The sequence below is a fragment of the Cetorhinus maximus genome, chromosome 18 (genome assembly GCF_964194155.1).
Source record: "Cetorhinus maximus chromosome 18, sCetMax3.hap1.1, whole genome shotgun sequence".
NCBI lineage: Eukaryota > Metazoa > Chordata > Chondrichthyes > Lamniformes > Cetorhinidae > Cetorhinus > Cetorhinus maximus.
This window is the reverse complement of record NC_135896.1, coordinates 34,389,086-34,402,643: the sequence shown is the minus strand read 5'-3', so window position 1 is coordinate 34,402,643 and position 13,558 is coordinate 34,389,086. Positions and strand designations below refer to the sequence as shown.

Here is a 13,558-nt window from a genome sequence, read left to right as displayed (position 1 = left end):
GGTCCATATCTTATGGTGATAATGTCTGTGAAATTGTCAAAGGATGATGTCATTACTCCTCTGGATCTGACAGCTACTCCTGGAGTCCACATATGCAATTAAGTGCCAAAAGTTGCTGTCAGTAATTCTATGCTTCCCCCATAGGGTGTTGTTTAAGTGTACCCAGACTGACAAGAACTTGCCCATTTACACTATTAGTCTCACTGCAAAACCCTTCAAAGGCTGCACCTTGTTGAATGGGGTACAACTGTTTCTTAATGGCATACTGAGCTCATAATTACTGCTGAATATTCGCATTGGCCCTGAAAAGCTAATTTTATTTTTGTGGAATGTCAAATTCCTTCATGATGATAAAGTTTCCCCTTTTTTTCTAAAATTTAAGTTTGTTTTGATAGTTCCACTTCTACCTAAATCTCATGTATATGTCCCAATCATGTATTTAACTCTAAAATTTAAAGTGAAAGATAATTGGGCATCCTCTTTTCTGGTTTGCAGTCCATGAGAGTACTTCAGTGTGATTGGTGCTTACCCTACTTGGTGACATCACTGTTGCTGGACCCCTGGAGATTCTTTTGACTTGGTGCCAGATTAAAATTGATGTTGAGAGAGGGAAAAGCCACGCCACATAGTTGTTAGATCTTTGTGGGCAGCTTTCTCCACAACAACAGGTGCTGTCAATTTACTGCTGATCATGAAAATCAGCCATCAAATCATCACCTGCTAAGGACATTGTGCTGTTTCAGAATCTTTTTCTTTTTAGCTAGAATTTGTCTATACTTACAGAAATTCATACTTTGCTATTTGTACTACTGCTACAATGCTTGTCCTACTACTACTACTGTGTCTGGCATGTTTTCCTGTGTCTTGTGTCGCACACAGTCACTAACACAAGTCTGATCTCATTCTTCAGCAGACATGTACTTTCATGCATTTGTCTGATTATCAGCAGCCTGAGTTTACACACTTTTATTTTAATGAAGCCACTCCAAGACTATTATTGAACTGGTTACATGAGTATCTTTTTGGCAGTATAATATATTTTCAGTTGTCTATGTATTTTTTTTCTGAGTATCAGCTTTTTACCCTTGTGGTACCTGCTTTCAATTGATTTGTTTTACCACCATTCTCTGGTGTTAGTTGATTAGGCAGCGCCTTCTTTATTTAGTTAGACTATCTTTGATCCCTTGACCCTTATCTGGTTCAGGCACTGACATGCTCAGCAAAATGCTGAAAATGCAAATGTTGGAGGATGAGGATGACCTAGCTTATGCTGAGACAGAGAAGAAGCAGCGGACAGGTTCTACTTCAGATGGACGCCCAATTTGGATGCGAACACTTCACACTACAGCCTGCAACTGGCTCCAACTTATTCCAAAGTCACTCAACCATCTTAAACGAACTGTTGACAATATTAAGGTAAGAAGTGTGAAGCATTGTTTCATATCTGCATACAATGAAGAAATAGTGTGTGTATAAAAGCTAATCTATAATTATTTTAGTAGGGTCTAACTGTTGATTATGGGATTTACATGGAGAAATGTTTTTTAAAATCTGCATGCTGTCGTGGTTGGTCATTTGTAATGATTTAGTAACCATGGGTTCCTAAGGTAGGTACAATGCTTTGTATGGAGTACACTGACCACATGTGTATACTTGGCCTAGACTTTCTAACATTCACATCAGAAATAAAAGCAAAACAATTGCCAAACTTAAAAGTTTGTTTCTGCTGCATGTTAACTGGAAAAGGCTGAAATTGCTTTGATGTTGATAGAAACTTGATGTTTTAAACTTGATTTTAGATCCCTGATGCAGAAATCATTTCTGTGTAATGAAGAAAGTAATCTTTCAGGCTATATTTTTTGGTTAGGCTATGGATTAGATTCAAATTCTCAATATTCTGAAATACATCTGCAAAATATATTTTTAAAATTCTGATGGGACTCTGGTATTTGACATCAAGGAACAAATAATGCATAAGAAGTGGGATTTATTGCTTGAAAGTATTGAATTAAGAGGAGTAGACTATTTCCAGTAAAGTCAGGTAGATGCCATTGCTATAGCTGGACTGGAACAATATATTTAGAGATGTGGTTAGTTGTGGAACTCAGGGCCAACTGGAATGTTGTAGGAGACCATAGCCACATTTATTACATTGTGAATTGAATTAGCTGCGGATTAGCATCTGTGATTTCAGGGGAAGTTGAGAGGAGGCCCTGAAGGTTTATCTGCTAAGCACTTCGGGTTGGAAATAGTTGTAAACATTTCTTGGATTTGTCTGCTGAGCTCCTCCATCAGCATGGATAGGGATGTTCATGGAGCCTTCGGTTAGTTTCTCAATTGTCATCCTCCATATGGAAATTCTAGGGCTGCAGAACTTTGATTTAGAGATCATTGAGCCCTGCTGAAGTATGCAGCTTCTGATGTTTATCATGCATGCAGTCCTATGTTGGAACATTATTTTCAGACATACTTGGTGCTGTTTTGAGTGTCAGCCTTGGCTCAGCAATAGCATTCTTGATTTTGAGTCAAGTTGTGGGTTCTAGCCACACTCCAGAAACTTGAACATGTAACGTATGCTCACACACGGGTGACATGTTGAGGAAGTTCTGTACTGTTGGAGGTGCTGCCTTTCAGATGAGACATTAAACAAAATGCCCCTTTGCTTTCTCAGGTGGATATAAAAGATCACCATAGCACTATTCAAAGTCAAGCCTGGGCACTTCTATTGATGTAAAAACAAAAGTACTGCAGATGCTGAAGATCTGAAATAAAAACAATGCTGGAAAAACTCAGCAGGCCTGGCAGCATTTGTGGAGAGAGAGTTTAACATTTAGAGTCCAATATGACTCTTCAGAACCCACTTTGTTTTTACTTCTGTTGATGACTTTTTGAAGCCCTTGTTTGCTTTTAAAAACCTAACAGTCCCAACCTGATCACTTCCTCAGGTGTGTCCTCCATGTTTGTTCTCATGTCCAAGAAGTGCAAGCTTCAGTGTCTGTCACAAAACTGGTTTAGCCATCTATCGTCAGACCTGGCTGTACCACCACAAGCATTATTGAACTTCGCTCTCCACTGCCAAAACCATTCCAGGAAAATCCTGGCAAGCAAAGATAACTTCTGGCTTCTTTCCACTACTTGCCATCTCCTTTTAAATCACTGCACTGTCACCTCCACGCTCTCACCCTCAAGTGTAAAGAGCTCATGGAAAACTGTGTCACTAAGATAGAGACAGCTGATCAGATGGTTTTAGCCATATCTACCCTTTCGCCTAACCTGTCCCAGTCCTTTCTCCTATCCTCCCCCATGTATATTCCACACTCCTCTTGTCTATGACACTCAATTGCTGCTTTCCTGATCCCAGTCCCACTAAACTACGGCTCACCCAATTTCCTCCTTGCCCCCATGCTAGCTGTAAATGATTCTTATCTCCTCAGGAACTGTCTCCCTTTTTAAAATCCACCACCCCGTCAGAAAACCTACTCTGATCCTTCAAATTACTGTTGCACCTCCAAATTCTGTTTCTCATCATGTCCTTGGTGTTGTCATTTTCCCAATCCATGCCTGCCTTTCACATTTCTTAGCTAATATCACCACCATCAACACCTCTTTGTCCTTTTGTCTATGACATCTTTTGACAATCTCCACCTATTACTGGCCCTCTATCCAGCTCTACTTGTATCCCCCCCCCTCCCCCACCTTAAACCAGCTTATATTTCACCTCTCTTCTATTTTTCCTTAGTTCTGTTGAAAAGTCATACGGACTCAAAACGTTAACTGTATTCCTCTCCGCAGATGCTGTCAGACCTGCTGAGTTTTTCCAGGTATTTTTATTTTTGTTTTTGTTTTGGATTTCCAGCATTTGCAATTTTTTGCTTTTGCCTTTCACAATGCCATTTTGAGTCTCGCCAGTCAGGTTCCCATCCCTGCCACGGCACTGAAATGGCCCCGATCAAAGTAACAGGGGTAGGCCATTTGGCCCCTTGAGCCGACTCTGCCAATCAGTGCGATCGTGCTGATCTGATTGTGGCCTTAACTCCACTTTCCTGTCTGCCCCCCACTATTACCCTTGACACCCTTATCGATCAAAAATTTCAGCCTCGAATATATTCAATGACCCAGCCTTCACTGCTCACTGGGGCTGAGAATTCCAAAGACTAACAACCTTCTGAGAAGAAATTCCTCCTTATCTCCATCTTAATTTGCCTTGTTTAAAACTGTCTCCCCAGTTCTAGATACCCATGAGGTGAAATGTCCTCTCAGCATCTATCCTGTCAAGCCCCCTCAGAGTCTCACATCTTTCATTATGATCACCTCTCATTTTTCTGAACTCCAATGAGTATAGGCTCAACCTGTTCAACCTTTTTCTCATAAGACAACCCCTTCATCCCAGGGACCAATTTAGTGAACCTTCACTGAACTGTCTTCAATGCAAGTATATTCCTCCTCAAATAAGGAGATCAAAACTGTACGCAGTACTCTAGGTGTGTTCTCGCCAATGCCTTGTGCAGTTGAGCAAGACTTCTCTAGTTTTATACTCCATTCCCCTTGCAATAAAGGTCAGATTTCCATTTGCCTTTCTAATTACTTTCTGTACCTGTATGCTAACTTTTGTGATTCATGTATGAGGACACTCAGATCCCTCTGTACTGCAGCATTCTGCAGCCTTTCACTATTTAAATAATCTGCTTTTCTATTCTTTCCACCAAAGTGGACAACCTCACATTTTTGCACATTACACTTGGTTGACCACATCCTCATCCTCCAGCATGACTGCTCCATTGCATATATCATTGAGACTGACCTTGATTGATTAGATGAGAGTGGAGCCATTATCAGTATAACCACAATGGTTTCACCTCACATCCCCAGTATCTCTCGCTCATCCAGTCTATTTACAATTTTGATATCCTGTTTTACTCATAATTGAGCCACTCACCCCATATTTTTCCCATTGCGAAGGCCACCTTCTAGCATCTTCATAACATTATCTGTCTCTGCCCAACCTCAACCCATTTGCTGCTGAAACTTTCATTCATGCCTTTATCACCACCTAGACTTGACTATTCCGATACTCTCCTGGTCTTTCTCAGCACTTATCCAAAATTCTGCAATTTGTGTTCTAAACTGCAACACAACCCATGCATCCATCTCCCTTGTGCATTGGCACCAGGTCCCCAAACATTTCAATTTAAAATCCTCATCTCATGCCCCTCCCTATCACTGTAACCATCCCCTGATTTACCATCCTCTAAGAACATTCCTCCAGCTCTGACCTCTCGTCCACCTCCAGCTCTGACCTCTCGTCCACCTCCAGCTCTGACCTCTCGTCCACCTCCAGCTCTGACCTCTCGTCCACCTCCAGCTCTGACCTCTCGTCCACCTCCAGCTCTGACCTCTCGTCCACCTCCAGCTCTGACCTCTCGTCCACCTCCAGCTCTGACCTCTCGTCCACCTCCAGCTCTGACCTCTCGTCCACCTCCAGCTCTGACCTCTCGTCCACCTCCAGCTCCCTTCACCCAACTATTGGCAGTTGTTCAGGCATGAAGCTCTGGAGCTTTTGCTCTACATCTGTCCACTACCTCCCAATAACCCCAGCTCCTTTGAGGCATATCTTAAAACGCATCCCCTTTGTCACTTCTAATATCTCTCCCTTTGGCCCTGCACCAACTTTTGAGTACAGTTCTGTAGAGCACCATTTACTATTTTAGGTACTGTATTAATGCATACTATCGTCATTGCCAGCCTTGTCAATATATACCTCAACCAAATCAGAGATTCTCTGGTAATTTATCTCATTACTGTTTGGGACCTTGGAAATTGGCAGCCACATTTTCTGCATTACAACTGTTATGTTTTGAAACTATACTTGCTATGAAATGCTTCAGAACATTGAAAAGTGCTATAAAAGTACAAGTTTTTCTTTCTTGCCTTAATTTTTGTTTCTATTTATTCAGAGCCCCATATCCGTTAGAATTTGTTTGAATTTAATATTTGCCTGTGTAACTCTGTATTAAATTCTATGTATGGGGCAGATGAGCTCTTAGTAGGAGGCAGTTTGACTGGAATTTTCAATCATAAGCAGTGTTCCTCCTGAACCATACAGCACCCCGAAAATCCCTTTGCGGCTATGCACAAGTTGGCTCTTTTAAATTACTGTGCCTGCACAGCTGTGAACTTGAGCAAATTGTCAGTGCACTACGCGAAAAAAAATTAGGAACGTTGGTGAAAGGATATCGCATTTTGCCTGTCACAGTCTCTCACCTGCTAGCACAAATGAATAGCCTGCTTTTTTTCCCTTTCTCTTCAAAATGCCCTTTAATATTTTAAATAAAAGCAAAATACTGTGAATTCTTGACATCTGAAATCAAATAAAAAATGCTGAAAACACTTTATCAGCATTGGTGGAAAGAGAAACAAAGTTAACATTTTAGACTGATAGCCCCTCAACACGAACGGGCATCGACCTGAAAGTTTAGCTGTTTCTCACTCGCTCTCCAGATTACTTACCATAAAATGTACCTATAAGAGATTTTCATCTGTGTTTGCACTTAGGTGATTTTTTTTGCAGGCCTTGAATGCATTAAGATAAGTTTGTTTCAAGTGTTAGTATGTCACTGTTGTACTTTTCATCTATTCAAACTGTGCACTTTCAGTAATCTTGGCCATTTATTAAAAATTATGGCCAAGTTTTAAGGCTTTTTTGAAGCTGTAGATGATTGAATCAAATTAACACCAGATGCTAGAATTATGCATTTAACCCAGGAATGAAAAAAAAATTAAAGGTAATGGAGAGTGAAATGTGTTTATGTAGAAAATGTGGAATAATTCTTTGTAACATTACATTTATTTCCATTTTCCCCAACAGTGGATCTCACTGTCTGTTAATAAAATTAAAATATCCATTGCAAACAAATCATTGCAAATCAAAGATAGTTATACAAATGTTTGTCATTATAGGATCCATTGTTTAGATTTTTTGAAAGAGAGGTTAAGAGTGGTGCAAAGTTATTGCAAGATATTCGCCAAGATCTAGCTGATATAGTGCAAGTATGCGAAGGGAAAAAGAAGCAGACCAACTATCTGCGGACACTGATCAGTGAAATGGTGAAAGGTAAGGATATTAACCTGTGACATTTATGATTTGAACTGCATTTAAAATTGTATAATCTTTGAAGCAGTGGCATAAAGTTTTTTAAACATAGGTTTATAAATGTATCCAAACTGATGATAATGGTTTTCCTGCGGAGTAACTTAAATAGTTCATTTTACATAATCATATGTTAGTACCTGTGCCTATATCTGGACTAACCCAATTATTTGCAAGGGCTGATATGCCAGCGAGGAGTGATGGACTGTTGGATTCCATCTTCCGGATAAAACATTAAACCAAAGCTCCATCTGCGCGCTCAAGTAGATGTAAAAGATCCAACTTGAGGGAGAACATGGGAATCGTCCCTGATACCCTGGCCAAGATTTATCCCTCAATCAACATCACTAAAATAGATTATCTAGTCACAATGGGAGCCTGCAGTGTGCAACATGGCTGCTACACTTGAAAAGCACTTTGGAGTGCTTTGGAATGACGCACGTTTGTGAAAGATGCTATATAAATGAATGTCTGACTGTCTTTTAAAAATTACAATTCACATTTTTTTCTCAACCTTCCACTCCTTTTCTAAAAAAAGGTATCCTGCCTCGCAGCTGGGTCCGTTATACAATTCCTGCAGATGTGACAGTTATTCAGTGGGTGTCTGACTTCAGTGAGCGTATAAAGCAACTGCAACAGATATCCCAGGCAGCATCCATTGGAGGAGCTAAAGAACTAAAGGTGTGTCTATATAATTACACTTAAATTCGTAGAACTGCTAACCCAGCCGTTTAAGTCTTTTTACTAAGTTGAAAGTGTACAAGTTTGGGATTTGCCAGCCTCAGTGTGAATTGGTGTGATCAGCTACATATGAATAGGTCTCTTTGATATAAAACCTGAATTAAATTTCACTGTGGCTTCTGTTGGTTGTGACTGTGCATAGAGCATTGTTTCCAAAATGTAAACAAAAACAATTTGCTGCACATTAGCCAAAATTTCCGAATGGATAATTTGTTGTAATTCTTTTATACTTCATGTTTTTTGAAGCAAGAAGCTGCTAACTGCCTTGTCTTTCATCCTTCCTCATTCCGAGGGTTAGCCGCACTATGAACAATCTTTCTCCACTGATTTCTATTGTCTGCAGCTCTCACTGCATGTCCCATAGAGAGGGCCAGTCCACGTTCTGATATTATCTATCCATGCCATCTTGGGTCTTGTGTACATTTTCCAGGTGTTTTGCCTTGCATTGCCTCCTTTCCAAATACTCCCCTCCTATTGCATCATATGTCTAAAATATGTGAGCTTCCGTAATATCACTGCCTCAAGCAAGTTCCTCTTAACACCAGCTTTCTCGAGTACCCACTCGTTTGTCCACCTGACCATCCATGACGCACCTAATATCTGCGAATCCTTTCTTTTCAAATGCTCTTATTTGAGCCTTGTCACTGTTCTTGATGGCCAAGCTTTTTGCAGCTATACATTGTCACCTGCCACACAGGGCTTTCAGAAGACGAATTTGCGTTATAATCAAGTGCTGTGGCTACTCCATACTCTCGCTCAACACCATGACCCTTGTCCAGCCCACATTTATTTGACTCTGCATCTTTTGTGATGAGTGGCCCAAGATAGCGAAAGGTATCAACTGAACTCCGTTAATAAGAATCTTGCAGGTCTTTCCACCCATCCCCACCACCTTTGTCTTGTCAACGTTGATCAGGAGACTGTATTTCCTGTTAACTTGATCCAGACGATCCATTAACTCATGTAGCTGCACCTCCAAGCTAGCGAGCAGAATAATGTCATCAGCACATCAAGGATTTGAAACTTGCCACCTGCCAATCGGTATCCCACCTTTGTATCATTGAAGTGTCTCCCGCACTACCATTTCTGCTAGGATGTTGAGTAATTATGGTGAGAGGGCACACTTTTGGTCTAATGCCCTTTTTGACTGAACCATTCTAGAGGGTGCCAGCATCTGTCAGCCTAGCTCATTGCTTACATTAAAACTTGGCTAGCAAGTTGACTTAATGTGGTGGGTATCCCATGTCTAAATTTCTCAACCAGAGTTTCTCATGTGAGACCAAATCAAATGCCTTCTCAAAATCAATGAAGTCCATGTATATTGGTTGCTGATGTTCTTGGACTTTGTGCGTTATAGGATTCTAAGATTAGTGACTTGATCTCTGGTTTCCCCTTCCACAGGGATAAAGGTAGAATCAGTTCTGTACTCCAGCCAATCGCCAGTCTCCCACATTCTATACATCCTGTCCACTACCAATTCTCCTCCCATCTTCAGCAATTCTGCCAGTATGTCATCTGGGTCTGTGGGTGAATGGCTTGCTGTACCTCAGCTCGAAGTTGGGGGACTACAGCGAGCCATTGAGCAAGCTGCTAACTATGTATAGCTAATACCTATTTGTTAAAAAGTCAGCTACAGTAGTAACTTTAGACAACTTAATGTGTAATCATTACATTCCAGCAATGAAACCATACAAAAATGTAGAAAGAACAATTTTAGGCTGTACTTGCCTTAAGTTTATTAAAAAGTCACAGAACAGATTATGTTCCCTATTCCTTCATATGAATCACTGACTTGATGTTTGCAAGCCCTATAAACTTTTGACAGCATAAAATAGTATCTGTATTGCAAATCGTTTTTCTTTTTACATAGATCATGCCATTCGCCAACAATTGTTCAGAAGGATGTAAAAAAAAAAAAAATTTTTTTTTTAGCAATTCGATCTTGGGATCAGAAGGACAAGTTTGGTGAATTAAGTCCTTAATTCATTCCAGTAGGGGAGCAATCATCTCTCCCTAGAAACCACAGAGCCAGTGACAAGAATATAGACTGGTGGTCTTTTGTATTGCTAGTATAAAATATTTTCCCATGTCTTACACATGTTTTTTGTTGTAGAATATCCATGTTTGCCTGGGTGGCTTGTATGTGCCAGAGGCTTACATCACAGCAACACGGCAATATGTGGCTCAAGCAAATAGTTGGTCATTGGAAGAGCTTCGACTGGAAGTCACTGTTACAAATAATCAGAACGCTGTACTGGATGCTTGCAGTTTTGGGATCACAGGTTAGTGCAAGTCATTTTCATTAATGTTTAATACAACAAGTTGTATCTAGTTGGGATAACAAGTAACATGATGGGTGCATAATTGAGTTGACAGTATGAGTTCTGTTTATTAGAACTTGAATGACAAAGTTCAACTTGGAATGTTTTATAAGATTTATTTCCACTTCACCCCCCCACCCGCCCCCTTCCATATTTCCAATTGACTCCTTGATGATATCAATTTTAATGTCCAGCAGCTCCTCTGGTTCCACAATCTCTAACCAGTCCACAGCATTGTCAGAAATAACTTCAAAGATGATAAGTTACTCAGAAATGGCACTGAAGGAATTGTCAAAGCAGATTTTATAATCACCGATAATCGTAGGCTCGATCATATGGATACCATCAGACCACCTTGACTCCATGACCAGACTTTCACTATTTGGACTAATGTTTAGTAGTGCAGTCCTGAATCTAGTGTCGACGACTGACAGCAGTTTAAAATTATGGTTTTATTAATTCCAATAGCTTTGATTCAATAACGAGCTTTCTCCAACTGATATTTGCACCAGAGTATCCCACTTCCAATTACTGTCCATTGTAGAAAAAGGACAAAATTGTTGCATTGAAAGTCTTGGGGATTTTTTCACTCAGTCTACATCAAAGTGTGTTAATATATTGCTCTTGGATGATATGACATATGATGTCTGGCTTGTTTACTACACTGGACATTAAGTTGTATGTGGTTATATAATATATAAAATCTTGCTTTGTCCATGCAATCAGGAGCTGTATAATCTGACTTCTCAGCTTACATTTCTGCTCCCATTTGGATGCATGTGTAAAGTCCTGTTACATTGACACACAAATGGTAGTGTAATGGCAGCCTTTTTAAAAAGATTGATTTAAATATAAGCCAACATACCCTTTCCTTTGTACAGGCCTGACACTTCAGGGTGCCACTTGTAATAACAACAAGCTGTCTTTGTCAAATTCGATATCCACTGAGCTGACTCTTACACAGCTTCGGTGGGTTAAGGAAACAAACGCTGAAAGGAAAGCTAATGTGGTGAGTAATGACTTAATTTCCTTAGTAATCCTATACTGCATGTTATGCTGAGTGAAGTAAAGATATTGGCCCAAAATTTTGGCTATTGATGCTCGCAATTTTTTATGTATAAATACCACAGCAGGCGAGAGCAGATGTGTGAATGAACACACAATTAAAATGTTTCTGTTTGAATACGTGGCACCGCTCTATTAGTTATGCAAAAATGGCATCTTGCTGAATGGCATCTTGCTGGCTGGCTTCCTGATGAAATGCATTGAGTCAAGTCTAAGTATCCTTTTAAAGATGTGTTAATTATTGCCGATAAACTTCTCTGGCGCTTAGATTTTTTCTTTCAGGTTTTAATTGTTGGAATAAGTAAAAATTTCAAAATATTTTTACTTTTCCTTTGTCTCTCTCGCTCTCCCTTCCCCCCACTCTCCTTTCCCCCCCCACCCACCCCCCCCCCCCCCTCTATATGTCTCTCTCTCTCTCTCTCTCATATCTTGCTCCCTATTTCTATCTTTGTACCTGATTTGACATGAAATTCAACAATCTGGGACTCCTTCCCTAACATCATTGTGGGTGTATCCACACCATGTAGACTGCATCAGTTCAAGGTGGTTCACCACCACTGTCTCAAAGGCAATTAGGCATGGGCCATAAATGCTGGCCTTGCCCACATTCTATGAGCAAATAAAAATAAAATTATAATTTGCACAATACTTGATTGGTTAAGGAGGGAGGTATAGTTGCTTGTCCTGTTCACTTGGGTCCTAGATGCCCTGTAAAGGAATTCCATCTTGAGATTGAAGAAATAGTTCCTTTTTAAATTCCGGAATAGTGTTCAGTTTTCACATTGAATGCGTAAAAAAAAAGTCAGTTATACTTCTGTTCCTTGAATGCTTAATGTAGATAGTATGATGCCACTCTAATGAAACAAATTTACAGGGCTCTGAAAGCACTCTGTAGATTAAGCAGCATCTGTGGAGAGAGGAGATGTGTTGATATTGGGTTTGGACCCTTTGTCAAAATTCAATGCCAATTTGTCTGTTCTTTCCACACCGGCTGCCTGGCCTGCTGAGTGTTTCGGCATTAATTTTGATTTCCAGTATCTATGCTGTTTGTTCACTTTTCCAATGAATGCTGTTGTGTTCATTTTGTTCATCTAACCACCTGTTTAAGATTTTATTTTACCCTTCTAACTTGCATGTACCATTTCACATCTTTCACTTCACAGGTGACACTTCCAGTGTACCTAAACTTCACTCGTGCTGACCTGATCTTCACTGTTGACTTTGAAATTGCAACCAAGGAAGACTCTCGCAGCTTTTATGAGCGTGGAGTTGCACTGCTATGCACAGAATAAATGGAAATTATTGCTTTGAAACTTGACATATTACATTATTGCATGTGCTATTAAAACTGAATATTAGTAATCTTTTCAAAGTAACAAGCAATTTCATTCAGACTCTGTAAACAATACAGTATGATGGCTACTGAGATTAAACAGTTAGAAAATGTTCTTTGTAATTGATTTAAGATGTTCTCCAAGTGGTTTTATAGTTAATAAAATTATACATCATGATTAAAGTCTCTTTTCCAGTGAAATTCCAAAAACATTGAACTTTTAAAGGTAATCAAAATCGTATTGAGTTAAATATTGGAATGTCTAATGATGAGTTACCTTCCAATTCACATGCTAATGAGCTGCTTAGAGTTTGCATTTGTACCTAGTGTTCTTACATTTATATTTTGGTATTGCTGACAAAAAAAGAGACTGCTGTCGAAGTTTCCTCTTGCACTCATCAGGACAGATATAATGATGTCAAATTTCAAAGGGAGCAACAATTTAAATTTCATGAGAAAAGGGTACTGGTTAGTTGGCAAGTCTATTCCACCTACATACCTGACATCACAGCAGTACTGAAATTCATATACCGCATTTGTGAGGTAGGCAGAAGATCTTTTTGGCTTGACGGCAACATCCTGTCAGGGGAAAAATACCACTCGTTTTTCCCGCTTTGTAGCGGCATGAAACAGAAAGGTATCTCAAAGTTTGAGCAATAGGTGAAGCTAGCCATTTCATGCTGTTACTATGCAGTAGCACCACAAGGTATTTTATAATTTTAAAATGGAGAGGGGGCACTGGAAAGGGTGTAGAGAAAATTTACAAGGATGATGCCAGAAATGAAGAGATTGACAGGGTCTCTTAAAAAAAGGCTGCGGGGTAACAAGCCAAAATGTTGATAGGTTTTGATAAAGTGGATACAGAGAGAACATTTCCTCTTTTGGGGAAGAGCATAACTAGAAGCCATCAATATAAGGTGGTCACCAGGAAACCCACTAAGGAATTCAGAA

The 13,558-nt window shown here is 39.8% G+C and overlaps 1 protein-coding gene across 2 annotated transcripts in view; it reads left to right on the top strand.

Moving 5' to 3' along the window:
* dync1h1 (dynein, cytoplasmic 1, heavy chain 1) overlaps positions 1-12,790 on the top strand; it is a 105,031-nt gene extending 92,241 nt beyond the window's left edge. For both annotated transcript variants that reach the window (XM_078562365.1, XM_078562366.1), the window contains exons 73-78: positions 1,205-1,416; positions 6,958-7,111; positions 7,686-7,828; positions 10,002-10,170; positions 11,091-11,218; positions 12,438-12,790. In XM_078562365.1, the coding sequence (XP_078418491.1) occupies positions 1,205-1,416; positions 6,958-7,111; positions 7,686-7,828; positions 10,002-10,170; positions 11,091-11,218; positions 12,438-12,566 (935 nt within the window). In that variant the 3' untranslated portion in view covers positions 12,567-12,790. The remainder of the gene's footprint in view (positions 1-1,204; positions 1,417-6,957; positions 7,112-7,685; positions 7,829-10,001; positions 10,171-11,090; positions 11,219-12,437) is intronic.
* The last annotated feature ends 768 nt before the right edge of the window (positions 12,791-13,558 follow it).